Below are 17,329 nucleotides of genomic sequence, written 5' to 3'. Positions count from 1 at the left end.
CAGCAAAGAAAAAAAAGAAAAAGGATGTTGCAAGCCATGCTTTACAGCTTAACAACTTAGGCGAACTCTAGTAAAATACTGCAACCATATACAGATTGTGAACCTTTCATTGTTTCATTTCTTTTAAGTAATTAGTGGGGGGATTCTCCCTCTCCTTAATCTTAGAAAAAAAAAATGCAGATAATTTTTACATCATTTTCTGAAGTAGCATTTGAGACTCCTTCAGCTAAACATGATGGCAAAGTTTCTGCTTTGCTAGTTGTGTGTTGATTATGCAACCTGCAACAATCTAACTAATGCCACCTTTAGAATGGGAGAATGCACCAACCGGTTGACGCATGGGATATCTAACTTCATGTGATTTCCATCCATTAATATATTATCAAACTTGTAAATCTCTCTCATGGGATTTTTTTTTTGTTAGAATTCCTTTCTTGGGATAGATTAATAGTCTAAAATCCTTTCGTTGGCTCGAATGAAAAAGAGTATTAGCTCTCTCAATCACTCGATATGAAACAGGTTAATGGCATTGTTTTTCTTTCATTTGTTTCCCTAATGTATAGTGAAAGATTCATTCACCTTGAGCCTCCAAATCTCCATAATGGTCCTGACAAAGGCTTGTGGGCTATTCAAAGTAGGAGATGGAACAGTTTGCTGCATACGCTAATATTGCTCATATTCAAAGTAGGAGTTTTCAGTGATCTAAGATCGAAACCTTGATAGTTTATGAATTAACCTATTGCCCCATGTTAAAGAAAGCCTTGAAGACTCTTGCACCGAAAACCGAAGGCACCATATATACCAGCTGCAAGAGTTCTGACGACTCCAACTCCAAACAATAATTTTATTTCTTAATCAGTATCCATACCACAACAACAATGATCAAAGACACATGCTCATTCCGGATGGTACAAATATGCTAATTTTGAAGTCCAAACTCAGAAAAGTAAAACAGAGACAAGGAGCTCATGGAAGATGACTTGTGTGAAGGAAAGACTTAACAATAGGATAGATGGTGCATCACTACTTCGTTCCGAACGTGGCTCACGGGCAGCTTGTGAACCGCCACCACCAGCGCTTCTCCCACCACCTTTGCCTCCAGCGCCACCTTTCCCCGAGTGACTCAACCCTTTCATAGGATCCAGGTCTTCGCTCAGCTTTGCGGTGGCATCTAGGCCTAGGAAAGCCTCGCAGAGAAGACGATTTTTTTTTGTTAGAACTTGTAAACTACAGAAGGATGAGTCAAGGAAGTTTTTTAGTGGTTTCTCCTTGGAAATGAGTAGTGCCTCATGAACAAATCAGGTCACTGTGGTAACTAAAAACAAAGCAGTTTGAGGATCCAAACCTTGAAATTGTTCTGCTGATTGGGGAACTCCAGCAGTCTTACCACTAGTGCTTTCATTAGACACACTCCAAATTGGTTGGAGGAAAAGGATGAGGAGAAAAAATGGGAAATGACCAGCGTTCATCTGTGAAAGTGACTAAGTGAGCAGTTAGCACTTTGTTTCTGAAAAGATTTTAGGAGCTAGCCAGGGGGATTTATAGGCTTTCTGGGCGGAAAGCTACAAGCAGACGGCTGAAAAAAGGATTGCCACCTTCGCTTTTCTGAGTTTCTGATAGCTGGAAGCCAAATTGGGAGCAGAATCAGCAATAAAGGGACCAGGATTCTTAAGCGCACACGAGCCATCTGGTGTGAAATTTCAGGCGTTCTAATGCCAATTGCGCGTGCTCTGGCACTGTTCTATTGAGAGGAAAAGCAAATGAAATGAAACAGGCATCCTTGTGCCCATAAGGCAAACTGAAAAAAGGATCACGGCCACCGAAAAAGGCACGAGAGAAGCTCTCTTTTTGCACGCTTGGAGAACAACTTAAGAGTGCTTTGGGACCACGAATTCTTTGTCACTTGGAATGCCAGACGTACAAGCTCAGATAGAGATCAAGAGCATCTTAGTTGAATTAATTTCGAGAATATATAGAGGTTTAATGCTATACCTTCTAGATGCACCTGCGTGAAGTGACATACCTCTTCATAGGCAAAACCTAGCAACAAGAAAAACATACAAAGAAAAAGCATTGGTTTGAAAACCAAGCATGTGAAAAAGGATATTGCATTTTATGAAACTGTAAAATAGTATGGACCATTCTTCCATCCTCTAATGCTGGAGTGTATTGCATTGTCTACTTCCTTTTGAACTCAATCATAGCCATCTCCGCCGACACAACACGAACTCTAAATGCAGGAGAACAAGGACTTCAGGAATATGGAAGTATAGAATTTCAGCATAGCAGCTGCAGAACCAAAACAAGATGGGGCTACTCTTTTAGACCAGATTGCACCATGTGTTGACAAATAACAACAGAAACCAGTTCAAGAAAGGGCAATTCTTAATTCATAGAGTTCAATTGACTACTCTTTAAGAACCTTTTTTCTTGAGGAACTGAGAAATTAAGCTGTAATGATGCCTTTATGCAAGTGAGACTATGGCTTGTGTCAACAGTGTCCTAATCAAACAGTTAGCAACTGCCAGTCAGCTAACAAGCCACATGATCACCAAGAGGCATTTCAAATTGAACCCTTCACACAAGCACTTAATGCACATAATTTTGTAAATCCGTCATCAGAGAATGACATGGACAATGTGACAGAGGCTGAAGGGAAATTCTTCTCCCTAGCATACTTTGGCAGGTATAAGAGTCGAATAGAAGAATTTAGGTAAGGAATTGACATTAGTAATGGCGAGGAAAGCTCTTGACAAGCAAATTTTGTTGAAGTTTGACATAGAAACAGAACAGCCGACAATCACAATCAGATGTCATAAATAAATTCATATGACAACATGCATGAGGCTTTTATAATGCTATATAAATTTGTCGAAGCATCTTATACCAAAGAATATATTTTTTAAAAAGAAAGTTCCATTAGCGAATGCACTAATTTTTTCGAATCAGATAAGATCATTTGATTCCATTGCACTAATGAATGCGAATATTTTTTTATATAAAAAAATAGAGACTGAACTTCAAAGAATGAACAGGCAAAAGTAAAAGACCATCAGCAGAAAAGGTTCGAAAGAGTGCGTAACTCAAGCTTGGCAAAAGTAAAAGACCATCAGCAGAAAAGGTTCGAAAGAATGCGTAACTCAAGCTTCCCTTGACGAGCAAATGGACCCACCAGCTTTGCTAATTCCCCAATTACTCGTTCTGCATATAGCATATATAGCCCACTCCTGAATTCCAAGAGTTCCAAGTTCTTGCGAGCTTGTAGAACAGAGCTCACCCATTCTTCAAAAAGCTCTGCATGACAGCATATCAAGCTTACTTTCGCAATGATGCCATGCAAAGTACATTAACTATTCAACACAGGACCTGGTAGAACTGATGATAATTTAATACCAAAATAAGTCAAGACGCCTAAACATATTCTTAAGTGAATGCAACTAGCAAACAAGTAAATAACAGAGGAACGAAAAAAAAATGCTTTCTCAGTTGCATTAATTACTTAGAGCCTCAATTAGCATATGGAAACTTCCAAAAGAGATGACTACACCTATAGAACAAATTAAAAGAGATAAATTAATCATGAAAAAAAGTAGATGATATATATTAATTGAATTATGTCAGAAGGAAAGAAGATGCTATCCTAGAAGTGGGCAGTTGCCGAACTCATGATTTTATGCGAAGCAATAATGAACTGAACGGCATGAACATTAGCAATCAGAGCACAAGATTCTTTCTTGACTGTTATGTAGTGCTCTCAACCTAGAATCTTCAGTAGCTGGGAAACACAAGCACACTTGAAGAACATGTAAAGCTGATGCTTCCAGTATACACCGTAAAGGTGATAGATATATTTTGATCTCACTTACAACAAAAAGAATTTGGATGCAAAGTTTCAGAAAATGTCACTATGAATGTTATATGAGATGTTCTTTTAGACTTGAGCATTTGTACATGATTAAATTTAGTAAGAATTACTTTTACTTGACAGGAATACATTAGATAATGGAGAACAAAGAAAAAGTAGGCCCTCTGGGCATGAATATATTGAAGTTCAGACTTTGGAGATATTTTAGAATAATAGTTTTCTTGGTTCTGACTTTGCAAACGATGCAAATGATGATACAGAGGAATATACAAGTGAAAACTAGTGATTGTTAACATTGTTTCTAAATCTATGAACCATGAACATAAAAATGTATATAAACGGTATGAAGGTTTATCAATTTACTGTGATTATTTTTCCCAGCTAAGTAATAGGGAATAGTCATATTTTCCAATTGGAATATGCTTATTTAATTAATAATTTCATATCCTAATCATTTAAGGAAAATGATTGTATGCTTTGTTTAACGCACTTCAAATGGAAAAACAAAACTGCATGAATTTCAAAGCACAAAAAAGAGAGTATTTACTTGATTGAAAGGTATTATGGATTGTAGTGTATCAGATCTTACACAGACACGGAAATAGAGTCCACACAAAGTAATATCTGACCATTCAATACAGGGTACGGCCATATCAAGCAAACAGTCTCGAATCTACATATTATATCATACAGCAGAATATGACCCAGTATTACCACTTACCACTCCACAGTGCGACTCAGATTAACATACATAACCTTAGTATGACATGGTATGCCTTAACTGTTCTAAAAGATACTATAGTAGCTCCATTTATGAAGAACCATTCTAACTTTGAGATCTCATTAGTGAGGCTATTGATTAGAAGAACCAAAAGTTCTCCACAATTTTTAATACTATAATTAGACCCTAGCAGGTCCTAAACACACAATCATCATCCTCCGTTTAAAAGTCCTGTGTACTTCTGTCAACATGTTTGGATCTTCACAAACTTTGGATTGAATGACTATAAATGCATGAAGCCAGTGTCTCTTGGGACCTGTGCTCTCAAAAGTTAAAAACCTACTTGCTGACCCAAAGACTGCTACTTTGTATAACTTGAAGAGGTCCTGACTTTATGTTTCATCTTTTATCAAACGAATGATGGACAAGACTCAGCAAGCATGCTCACTGCATTTTGAACTTTATGTCAGCAACTTTGCAAAATACTAAGAATGTTTACATATATCCAAGCTAACCATTGATACCTGATATTCAACATCCATTTTTGTACCACATGTGCTTTTAGGGCATCCTTGCTACTACAATCATCCCACAGCTTGTAGGGTGATAAAAGTATTCCCTAGAAGCAGGTTATATCTACTTTCAGTTACATTTGAAGCGACTTAAGTCTCAACAGTCATGTATACAAAGTGAAAAGCCTTCCACAGTTTTTTTTATAATAATAATATGCTTCGGTCAGCTTGATGGTCCTTGCTGCAAGTTTCAGTTCCATTTTGCAACTAACTTATATTTGTAAGTAAGAACCATCAAGAAGAATCCATTTTCCCTAAGATTTAAATTAATAGCCTAATGGACATAACAGAAAGCAGTTAAATTCATACATATTAGATGTACTTTGCAACATGAAAGTTTGCAAAGTATAGGGGGAACATAATGAGAGTGCAGTACAAATATTTACAATAAAGAATGTGAATTCTCATAATAACATCATCGTTTACAAATTCTGAAAGTTTTCCTTTAACCAACTAACAAGTTGATATTAGAAATATCTGTAAAGCTCAAACAACATCATGCCTGTGATACAACAGAAGCAATTGATGAAATGATCAAGAGGAACAGTCAACCAAGGTTGAAAAGAAGGTACTAACTTGGATCAAAATATTCATCACTCAACCAGTTTTTCATATAATCCAATATCAGGAACTCCATAACTTGAATCCTGCTCCCACCAAAGGAAATATATGACCAGCATTATATTTAAAAGCATAAAAAATAAAAGTATGTTTAATGCTAACTGAAATTACGCTAGTACATTAAAAACATCAAAAAAAATTTATACATTAGTTGAGAATGGTAAAATACCATCAAACAAATCACAATTATAATCAGTTGTTTGTTTGTTTTTTATTAGTATGCATTGGTTGATAACCTTTTTATGTTGTACAATCATCTAGTATGCACAAAGTTAAGTCTCAGAGACTGTGTAAAGACTAAGTGAGCTGTGGCCTCTGCCAGAATAGCATAGGCCGTAGTTGTCATGTTGATCAGTAGATCGTGGTTCAAGCAGTATGAATTTTAAATAATATGAATACACATGCACACTTTGCAAAAGCAATATGAAAATGCAAACGATATTTAAGTAGATAAAGTTATTTTCAGGGTCATGTTTTATAACAATGGATTTGTTTCCTTTTTGTCTTACTGATTCTCAAAAAATCTAAAATTATTTGTTAGCCAACAGATCAGCTAATTAGAGAAAATGCAGTTTCACTAATTTAAGAGAAAATGCTATAAATGCACCTTCAAGACCCAGATTTTTGTGTTAACTTGGAAAAGTTCCCCAGCACAAGCACTGAGAGGTCCTGTTTGGTAGACCTTTCTTGGCATGGACTTTTGTTTCCTCTCCAAAATTCAACAAATATCAGTTGCCCAGTGATTTTTTGAGTAGTGTTGAAATTAACCCATATTCAGCAAATTTCCGTAGATATACATTAATTTTCTCCTTTAATTCCATGATGCATGCAGTCATACATCACACATAATTAGACACTATAGTAGTAGAGCACATATAGAGAAATGCAAAAATATAGTAAACAAAATGACAAAAGTAAATTGAAACTTTAATTAACTCAAAAGAACTAATACAATGTCCATACTGTCATTTTTGTTACGAAATATATGGAAAGAAGAGGAAAGTTTATAGAGTATTTTTATTTTACAAAGGAAGTGAAAAGAACTTCAAGTCTTCAACTTTTTCTTTAAACATATTGGAAGGAAATAAAAAACTAAGATGGAGCATTTCTCATATAAAAATTTGTTAAAAAAGAACTAAAGTTAAAAAGCAAAACTCCACTTATCTCTCTTTTTGTTTAGTTCAAGGTTTGATGAATGGTGCCGAACTAGCTGGCTCAAGGCGTGCCGATCTAGCTGGTTCAAGGCGTACCGAACCGGACCACTTAGGAGCCAGCATGATTTAAGCTATTAATTCGAGACGACCCACTTGTGATTCGATCATCCTCCCCTTGCCCCCCCCCCCCCCCCCACCTGCATTTGAAGATTCGATAAGTCCCTCTCTCTCCCTCTCTCTTGGGTTAGGTTTAGTGTTTCCCAAGCCCTCCCCTTCCTCTCTCTCTCTCTCTCTCTTAGGTTAGGGTCAGGACTTCCCTCGGTCCTCCGACTTCCTCAATCCTGCCTCCCTCCCTCCCTCCCCCTCTCTCTTCCTCTATCCTTTTCTCCCTCTCCCCCTCCCTCCCAGCTCCTCCTATGTCAGCATGCCCCAGAACGGCATGGTACAGACCTGTACCATGCCAAATTGGTTGCTAGCTGGTATGCCCTCTGTTACCAGTTTGACGAACCTTAGTTGAAAATAAAAATAAAAAAAAATAAAATTAAAAACATCAGCGCTCCCTTCTTTTGATTTCTTAATAAAAAAGGAACTTGGTGTAAATAATAAATAAATTAAAGAGACTTCTTTTTAGCCATACACAGGGGGAAAAAGATGATCTCTAAAACACCTCCCCACAAAATCTGTATGAGGAATAAAAATGAAGAGCAAAAGATATGAAATACGAAGAGTTACGATGACAAAGAAGAAAGATTAAGAAGGATGGAAAAATAGTTTTGCCTTCTAACTGTTCAATGCATTCTTTTCTAAAGAACATCTAGGGTAACAAAAACTTTTACACAACATTCTCTTCATAGATCTTGAGCAGCAAATATTTCAAACATATTTTTGAAAAGCAGCCTATATGGCCAAATAATGTACATAGGAGTGCTAATATGGATCTAGACCTGTTCCCAATGTTGCATGAACACGGACACAAGAATTAGAACTGGGCGTGCACCTAATATGTGACTCGAGAAGAGGGAAAAGGGAGATATGGGGATACACGGGATAAATTTTAACTAAGTTGCATATTTATACTTTTAAACATTATTTAAAATATTAAAAAGATATTGTTTAAGATATTTCAATATATATATATATTTCTCATTCAAACTTTCTAATTAACCTAAAGATACAAGAAAAATAATATTTTTGAAAATTATTTCAATCTATGAAGAAACAATCACTCGCTCCTAAGGTTAAAATAGAGAACCAATCTCACTATTGAAAGACTTCAACTGTCGTCTAATTTTAAGAAGTGGCTACCAAACAACTTCATCAATGTCCAAGTATAGTGTTGCATGGATATAGATATGAGAATCAGATTTGGATATATAACCAAGTATCTGACTTAGCAAGAGGAAAAAGGACAGATATGGGGATATGTAGAGATGACATTTGATTTAACGAAATTATACATTTATACATTTAAACATTATCTCTTTAAATATTAAAAATATTAAAAAGATATTGTTTTCTAGGACAATACAACATACATGATTCTCATTCAAACTTTCTAATTTACTTAAGGATATCAGCAAAATAATAATTTGTAAAGTTGTTTCAATACCTATATCCTCAACAAGTCTTGAAAAAGAACATCTATTCACTCCTATTATCAAATTAGAGAATCAAACTCATTGTTGGAAAACTTCAGCTCATGTTGGAAGAGTTCAACTCTTCTAGTCTTTAAAATGGCAAAATGGCTACCAACGCACTGTATGAGTATCCAAGTATCCGATATGTAGCTGACCCATATATGTATCGGACAGATTTTTGGATTTGGATGCGAGTGTACAAGTAACACTATCCAAGTGTCCGCTATGTATTTGACTTGGATACGTGTCCAACATGGATTTTTCCAGCTACATGTGAGTCTCCAAGTAACAAAGCCTGTTTACTCAACCAAACTCAAACTATCCGATCAATGGATGAGATATAAATGCACCAAATGGAACTTAGTTGGCAAGTTACATCAAGTTTGGGCTGTAGGATTCTAACCTATTGCCTTAGGATAGCTTTACAACATAACATATTTTATGGATATAACATTGCATTAAAGTTAATAAAATTCTAAATCTAACCGCAATCCTAAATATAAACCTAGACTCTAATAGCTAGTCTACCCTCCCCTCTTCCACCTCTCCTCCCTCCCCCTCTCATTCCTTCTTCTCATCTTACTTCTCCGCCTTTTCTCCTCACCCAACCATCACCAAGCCCCTTGGAGGCCTCACCTCTTCTTAACTTATGCCCTCTGGCATCCATCACGTCCCATATGATCAACTGCTCAATCCTAGGATTGCTTTATTGCTGGCTCACCTTACTGCCAATGATGCCCGATCTTTATTTCCCGTTTTTCCTCCCTCTCTATTCTCCTATCTTCTTTTTCCGCTTTTTATCTCCTATCATTTAGGTAATGTCTAGGTCAACTCACCTAAACTCATTAGCAGGTTCAAGAGTCAACTTGGCTAACTCGCTAGCAGGTTCAAATAGTGGCAGAGCTACATGTTAAAAATAGGGGCCATAGCAACTCTCCCGCTCCCACACACAAACATATAAACGTATGTTTATAGATGTATTTATGTATATATACTCTTGTTAGCCAAGGCCTCGAATCTCTCAATCCCCTTTGTTCATCCAAAAGTTTGCCCCATCTTCCTACAAGTCTGGGTGACCAAACATGCTTCTCCCTTTACAAGTAGAATGCCATAATCCCCTCTCCAATCTTACTCTCCAATCTCACCCTCCCAAGGTGACAAAGTTAGTCTCACTTTCATCGACTCCTTATCCACTTCCCAATGCATTCCTATTTTGAAATAATCTTTGCATTAAATAGTATAAATCTAAATTATTTCTAGTATTACTTTTGTTGTTAGGACAAACTCCTAAAGTATAGGACACATATCCACTCTTTACATCTCCATCGTTTATTTATCCCCCTCCCAAATCCTCCACCCATTTATACGCAGACCTTCATCTTTCTAGTTCAAACTCCTCTCAAAATAATAGAAACAAAAGTAGTGCATGTATCAAAACATTAGTACATCTATTGAGTTGCATAATAACAAAAAAGAATCTTTAACTGAGAATCATAGCCATCAATCCATGATTGTTCTCATGCATATAGAACATGTTCAATGATAGTTATTACAACAAAATCTCCTGAACTTGACAACTAGCTCCAATCTTTTACCCCTCAATGTATCTCATTTCCATCATCCTCCACTCTCCATATCACTTTAGTTACTGTAATCACCAAACATCACCAAAAGGGAAGAGCTTACGAAGTGCTTTACTAGGTCCCATGGTGCATTTCCATATAAATCATGATAGTTCCCCCTGACATAACCCAAGCTCCATCCTTGAGTTTGGGTTTGCTAGGTCTAGCTTGCTAGGAGGTTGAGTTAGGTTTTTGTGATATTTAGTTTAGGCTAAATGAGTTTATTAGGAAAATTGACCAAACTGGCCTGAATCATTGCCACCCCTTAGCATGCAGGATTCTCGGTTGCCCCACATAAGGCGTGAGCAGCTCTGATATATGGCTAGGCTACATTGCAATTGCCTGAGCATTTGCATAAGCCTTGGAGGCTTGTATTTGTGACTTACACAGTGCAATAGGTGAGTGAAAAATTTGGGTTAGACAATCCTAATTTGGTTTGAATGGGGTGAGGAAGTGAACTTTGATGATAATTTTTCCTTCAAACCTTCATCTTCTAGCCCTAAATGAGAGAAAAGAAAACAAACCACAAAAAAGAGAGCAACGGAGAAAACCTTGATGATTGGCAATGGGTGAAGCACGAAACTTGGTTGAATGGTAGCTAAGCTTTAGCAACAACTGGTGGCAAAAATGTACCACTATTTTTCTCCCTATTCTTCTCTTTTCCTCGTTGCTACACCTCTTTCTTAGTCTCCTTCCCTCACCCTCCTCATCCTTCTGAACAATGCCTTCTCTTTTCCTTGTTCCCCTTCTCTTTCACTTGCCCTCTCCTCCTTGCCTCTCCTCCTCCCCCCTGTCTCCTCTACCTAGGCACCCACCAACCACATGGGAGTCATGAAGACTATGGTAGCTTGTGAAACCTTACTTCAAAAGTTCTTTCACTACTTATTTAGGTCTTTCTTGATTTTATAAATGGGAAAGATTATTAATCCACAAGCATGGAGATTTCAAATTGATCTATAAAAAATGGGAGGTGAAGATTCACATTTCCTCTCTTGTTTTGATATTTTATTACATGGACAGGCAAAGATGCATATCCCAATTATTTTATACAACAAATCATAGTGGTGAGATGTGCTTATATTCTTCAACTTTCATCTCTATTTTTCTAGTGGAAAGCATAAGATCAACCATTTTAAAATACAAGAGTTTGTCCTTATCTTTCTCTTTTTCTTTATTTTCTTTTTTGTTCTTTGTGAGAATTTCATATTTTGCTTCCTTTCTGATTTTGTTTCTTTATTTTTTGCAGGAAAAGAGAGAAGATCAGAACATTAAGCCATTTCACTTATATAAATGGAAGGCAAGGGGGAGCAACTCTCAATTGATACCACTCTCTTGTTATTTTCCTTTGAAAATCAAATAAGGAAGGATAAAGAGATGAGTGTGTAACGTGCCCCCACTCCAGCCACCAATATAGCATTAATTTTCCATTTCCTGTTTTCTAGTATGAAATTTCAGTATAATGGTTTGCATGGCCCAGACTTTTTTGAGAAAGTTAACCAAGCGAACATATGATAAGATATCAAAAATGTCTCATAATTTATCTATTCCAATGATTTCTAACAAAAAGGCTCTCTGTTAACCCATTCAACTAATAAGTAGAACAAATGTACCATGAATGATAAACTCATCTTGCTCTTTTTTTTCTTTTCACATACATCTTTGGCCAATTATTTAATAAGACTAAATGATTACATTATTTGTAATCTACCTTTTGCACATATAATTGAAACTTTCTACAGACAAAGGGGTAAAAGTAGACAGGATAATATCCGTCTGAATTCATTTTCGTATCTGAATCTATTAAGAAATTTGAGCATCCGACTAATATCCTTATCTGTATCCATATCTATCAAAGAAAAATGGGTATGGATATAGATAGACAACTATCCGATCCGTATCTAAATATCTGATTTATTTATAACCTTATTTAATTTTATAAATCACCCATGAACTTTTAATGAAAATATATAACCATGTTAACATGCTATTAACTTGATTTACTATCCACTTAGTAATATCTTTGATTTTGTAGTTATAAAGTTTAATTAGCTGGCTTATATCCATACTTCCAGTCAAGGTTTTACATCTTGACGGGATGGGATAGAAACGGGACAAGATGGGGTCGGGATTCCAAAACCCATCCACATGTGGAGAGAAGAAGAGAAAGGAAAGAAAGAATGGAAAGATGAAGAAAAGGAAAAAGTGATAGAAAGGAAGAGAGAAAAAAAAGAAAGAAGGCAAGAAGGAAAAAAGGAAGGAAAGAGAAGAAGAGAGAGGAAAGATAGCGAAGAAGAAAAAGGGAAAAGAAAGGAAGGGATAAGGAAAGAAAAATAGAAAAGAAAAGAAAAGAAAGGAAGATAGAAGAAAGAAAAGAAACAAAGAAAAGAAAGCAAAATAAGAAAGAAAGGAAAGAAGGGGAGAGAGATGGAAGATATCTACTAGGATCCATGATCGGGACCATTGCTGGGATGGGATGGGACAGCAGGGCCTCCTGTTCCATGGAGAAACTGGAATACCTCTATCCAACGGGATTTAAAATCTTGCTTTTAGTATCCGATTTGTATCCATATCCGTTTAAAGCAAATATGGTATGAACTTTTGCATCTGACCAATATCTGTATTTGTATCTGTATTCGTCAAAGAAAATAAATATGGATATGGATATACTAGTACCCGATATATATCCGATCCGGTTTCAGCCCTATGCAGATAGGTTGCATATGCATTATATGGTTAGCATCTCATTGAGTTATCATAATAAAGATAAAACAAGAAAAATCTACTGAAGCATAATTTCACTTATTTGCTAATGAAGCAAGCAATACATGCTACACTTACAGGACTACTTACATCATAAACATGCTGTCGTGCATAGAAGGGAAAGAATCATCAAATGGATCCATGAGAAGTAAACTTTCTGCTACAACAGAAATCTTTTGAGAAACCGAAAGAATTATACGTTGACCAATAAATGGCTCATTTCCTAGCTTGCGGATTAAGTGCTGAATATAGAACTGGGCATCTGAACAAGAATCTCTTGATCCTGAGATTTAAAATGAGAAGATTTGATGAAGACAAAATAAATGTCAAAAGTCAACAGTCAGCAAATAAAACAACTAACAGATAATTATAATCATTATGCAAGCTTATGGAGTATCAAAATAATTTACAACATAGAGAAGTCTTCATATTGCCCTGTGTAGCAACTCATGGCATAATGAGGATACTAAGATATTCACCTCATTAAACTTACATAAGGATGAGTTCCAGTAATTAAAAGAAGATGAAAGTGACATTGAGCCAATAGCTATATTTGCCAGAAGCTTTTCTTCTTTTTTTTACGTAAAAGTTCATTGGAAAATTGATGACTGAAACAAAATGTATTGACACCTGCATAAAACTCAAATTGGGATTTGTATATTACTTGTTACGGAGAAAAGACAAAGTACACTATGTTGATGCCCAAACAAGTTCATAAATTTAATGCAACCTAATATAAGAAGCAAAATAAATTAAATTTAGAAAAAAAGGAAGCACTGAAGAAGAAGAGATGTAAATCAAGGTTTTGCTGTTTAAGCACAGGTTTTAAGATAAGTACATTAACAGATATCTTGCAATGTGAAAATAGAAAATGCCATGGAAATAAATATCTATATTGAAGATAAAAGCATTTATCATGTAATCCACAATGTGTTGTTTTCCACCATTTATTCCTATAAAATGTCATGTCCTATATGATTGGGTGACCATATATTCTTTATAAACATTTCCATTCTGATATTTATAAGACTTATCTTAGAGAAACAAAGAGGTAGACCATGTCCTCTGAAATGACCCAGCACCTCATCCAAAAAGTCCAGCCAGAATTTTTTATTTGGGGTCCTTGGGCCTGCTTGAGTGCCCAAAGATATCTCCAATGACAGCTAATGTGGGACCAAACACAAGGATGAGCTCCAGTAATTAAAAGAAGATGAAAGTGGCATTAAGCCAATAGCATATTTGCTGGAAGCTTTTCTTCTTTTTTTTAATGTAAAAGTTCATTGGAAATTTGATGACTGAAACAAAATGTATTGATACACACATAAAACTCAAACTGGGCTTGTACATTGCTTGTTATTGAGGAAAGACAAAGTACACTATGTTAATGTTCAAACAAGTTCATAAATATAATGCAACCTAATATAACAAGCAAAGTAAATTAAATATAGAAGAAAGGAAGCAGCGAAGAAGAAGAGATGTAAATCAAGGATTTGCTGTTTAAGTACAGATTTTAAGATAAAGTACATTACCAGATATCTTGAAATGTGAGAATAGTAAATGCCACGGAAATAAATATTTATACTGAAGATAAAAAGCTTTTATCATATAATCCAGAGTGTGAAATCCACAAGTGCACTGTTGTCAATCATTTATTCCTATAGCCATGTCCTATATAATTGGGTGATCACATATTCTTTCTAAACATCTCCATTCTGATATTTATAAGACTTTTCTTAGAGAAACAATGATCTAGTACCTCATCCAAAAAGGCTAACCAGAATTTTTCACTTGGGGTTCTTGACCGTGCTTGAGTACCCCTAGATAACCCCAGTAATAGCTAATACAGGGCCAAACACATGTCTACCGCCCGCCTCTTGCCCGGGTTTAAGCGCTAGCATCCACACCAAGAAAGCATGCAACTAGAAACAAAAATCCCAAGACCGCTCATGGTCAGCCCCAAAAAAGCCCATGCTACTAGGGGTGTAAATGGACCTGATAAAATCTGTCCAGATCTATTTTCATGTCCAAATTTATTTCCAAATGGGTACAAGTTTGAGTATCCAACTATATCCTTATTCACACCCATATGTGTGAAAGAAACAAATATACAGATATGGATAGGTAATTATCCAATCCGTATTCGGATATCCGATTATCTTTGCAATCTTATCCAGTCTTATCCCATTCTCCTAAACTTTAAAGAAAAATTAACAAATATTATCATGTTTTTAACCTAATTTACGTTCTATACAATCAAGGTACACTGAACCGATATCGGAACCCGTGCCGGTTGGCTACTGGTTCGGTATAGTACGGTTTGATATGGTACCCCCGGATGGTTCACCCCGGTTCAATAGACCATAATTCAAGCCTTTTAAAGAGGTGGGGAGGTCTAAACCGGTTCAAACACTAGTTCCGCTCCGAATCACTCGGCTCTGGGCAGTTTGGGAAGGATTTTGAAATTTAGGGCCGAACCAATTCGGTTCCACACCGGTTTGATTCGGTACAGGGTGAACTATGCGGTTCGGCCCAGTTCGGCGTACATTGCATACAATTTTATATTTGATTTAGTGGTTCATAAAATTATCTGATATATATCTGTATTCTTATCTATATAATCAAAATATATGATTTGTATCAGTATATCTAAAAAAAAATAGGGATATGAATTTTAACATCTAATTAATATCCATATTTGTATTTGTATTTATCAAATAAAAATGGATAAGAATATAGATATACTGATATCCGATCTATATCCAATCCATTTTCATACCTAAAGCTACAGTGTCGTTGCTACACATGGGCCATGGTTGAAACCACTTTGATACCATTTGAAATGACCTAAGACCTCACCTAAAAAAGCTAGCTAGAAATTTTTATTTGAGATCCTTAGCCCTGCTTAACTGCCCATGATCTCCCCAACACACAACTAGTGTGGATTGAACACATGCCTACATAGGGTCCTTACATCTCTCTCACCTCATGTTTAACCTTGTTACTTGGACACTTCCAAAAATCCATGTCGTATATGTATCTTAGTTAGATACGAATCGAATAATTGGATACTCATGAAGTTGTTAGTAGCCACTTTTGAATATTGGAAGAGAGTTGAATTCTTCCAACAATAAGATCGATCCTAAATTTTGATGTTAGGAGTAGGTATTTGTACTTTTTAGAGATTGATCAAGGATGAAGATATTGAAAACAACTTTACACAATATTATTCTTCCTTTATCCTTAAGTTAATTGGGAAGTTTAATTGAGATCTTAACAAAAAAATATCTTCCTAATGTTCAAAGAAACAATGTTAAGTATAAATATGTAATTTAGTTAATATTTTATTTATCCTATGTATCCATGTGTCTCCCTTTCTCTCTTTTGCTAAGTCAGACACTTGGATATGCATCCGAATCCGCTCTCTTATTATTGTCCATGAAACACTTGTGATTAATAATTTTTTATAACTATAATAAGATGAAAAGCAAAGAGTCTGAGTTGAATCAACATATAATAATGCACTATCTCAAAGTTGAACAGGAAAATGTTACATGACAAGATGGTCTTAAGCACCATCAGAAATCAGACAAGAACTAAAGTCAGGAGTTATTCTCCAATTATTGATTAATTCACAAAATTCAGCTATGTAAAACCCATAAGAGTAAGCTACTTAGCAAAAGATGGATATCCACTCAAATTAATATTCAGTCACAAAAACAATTAAACACTACATACCACATTAGAAATTATCAACAACTGTTCAAGCAAAACATTTTTGCTTCGAACCAAACTCTCTACCCTCGCCCCCCTCCCTCCCTCCTCTCTCTGTACCCACTAGCCCCTATTGATAAGTATTCATTTGATCTAAGAATTAAGAAATTATTACAATGTTTGATTTCTTTATTTGGCAATTAAGGACAAAAAAATGAGATGTTATATTTTACAGTTGAAGCCACTAGTGTAAATTATGTAGTGCTACCCTAAAAAATCTAGATGTTCTACCTAGGTTGGATCCCTCATATTGGAAATCTCACTCCTGAATCTATTTCGTGGTGCTTCTAATAATAATTGTTCTGGGGTCCTGCTTTCTTCTCCCACACCCTCTCCATATCCAAGTAACTATGATGTCACCAAACAACTAAATTAATCAATTAGAATCAGAAGACAAGATCAGCACAAACTTCCAGCAGCATAAACAATCAATAGATATGTCAATTATGATGAGAAACCAAGAGTCTGTGTATGTGCTAAAGTCAAATAGTTCATTACCAAGTACGGCACTGATATATTACAAAGTAATGTTAAAGCCAAAAAAATCTAAGAATAACAATAACATACATTTCAAAATTACCCAATTCAACAATATTACAGATCACG

At 35.7% G+C, this 17,329-nt stretch overlaps 1 protein-coding gene across 1 annotated transcript; it reads right to left on the bottom strand.

Annotated features, from left to right (window-relative positions):
* Positions 1-814: 814 nt before the first annotated feature.
* LOC120109620 (protein MULTIPOLAR SPINDLE 1-like) lies at positions 815-13,235 on the bottom strand (the record flags this gene model as incomplete). Its single annotated transcript, XM_039123394.1, has 3 exons — positions 815-3,294; positions 5,735-5,805; positions 13,043-13,235. Coding segments are annotated over 3 exons (449 nt in total), but the record flags the coding sequence as incomplete, so codon positions are not given.
* Positions 13,236-17,329: the final 4,094 nt, after the last annotated feature.

Source organism: Phoenix dactylifera, unplaced genomic scaffold (genome assembly GCF_009389715.1).
Source record: "Phoenix dactylifera cultivar Barhee BC4 unplaced genomic scaffold, palm_55x_up_171113_PBpolish2nd_filt_p 002516F, whole genome shotgun sequence".
In the NCBI taxonomy this organism is placed as follows: domain Eukaryota; kingdom Viridiplantae; phylum Streptophyta; class Magnoliopsida; order Arecales; family Arecaceae; genus Phoenix; species Phoenix dactylifera.
Note: the sequence above shows the minus strand (reverse complement) of the source record. Positions and strands in the feature narration are given on the sequence as shown.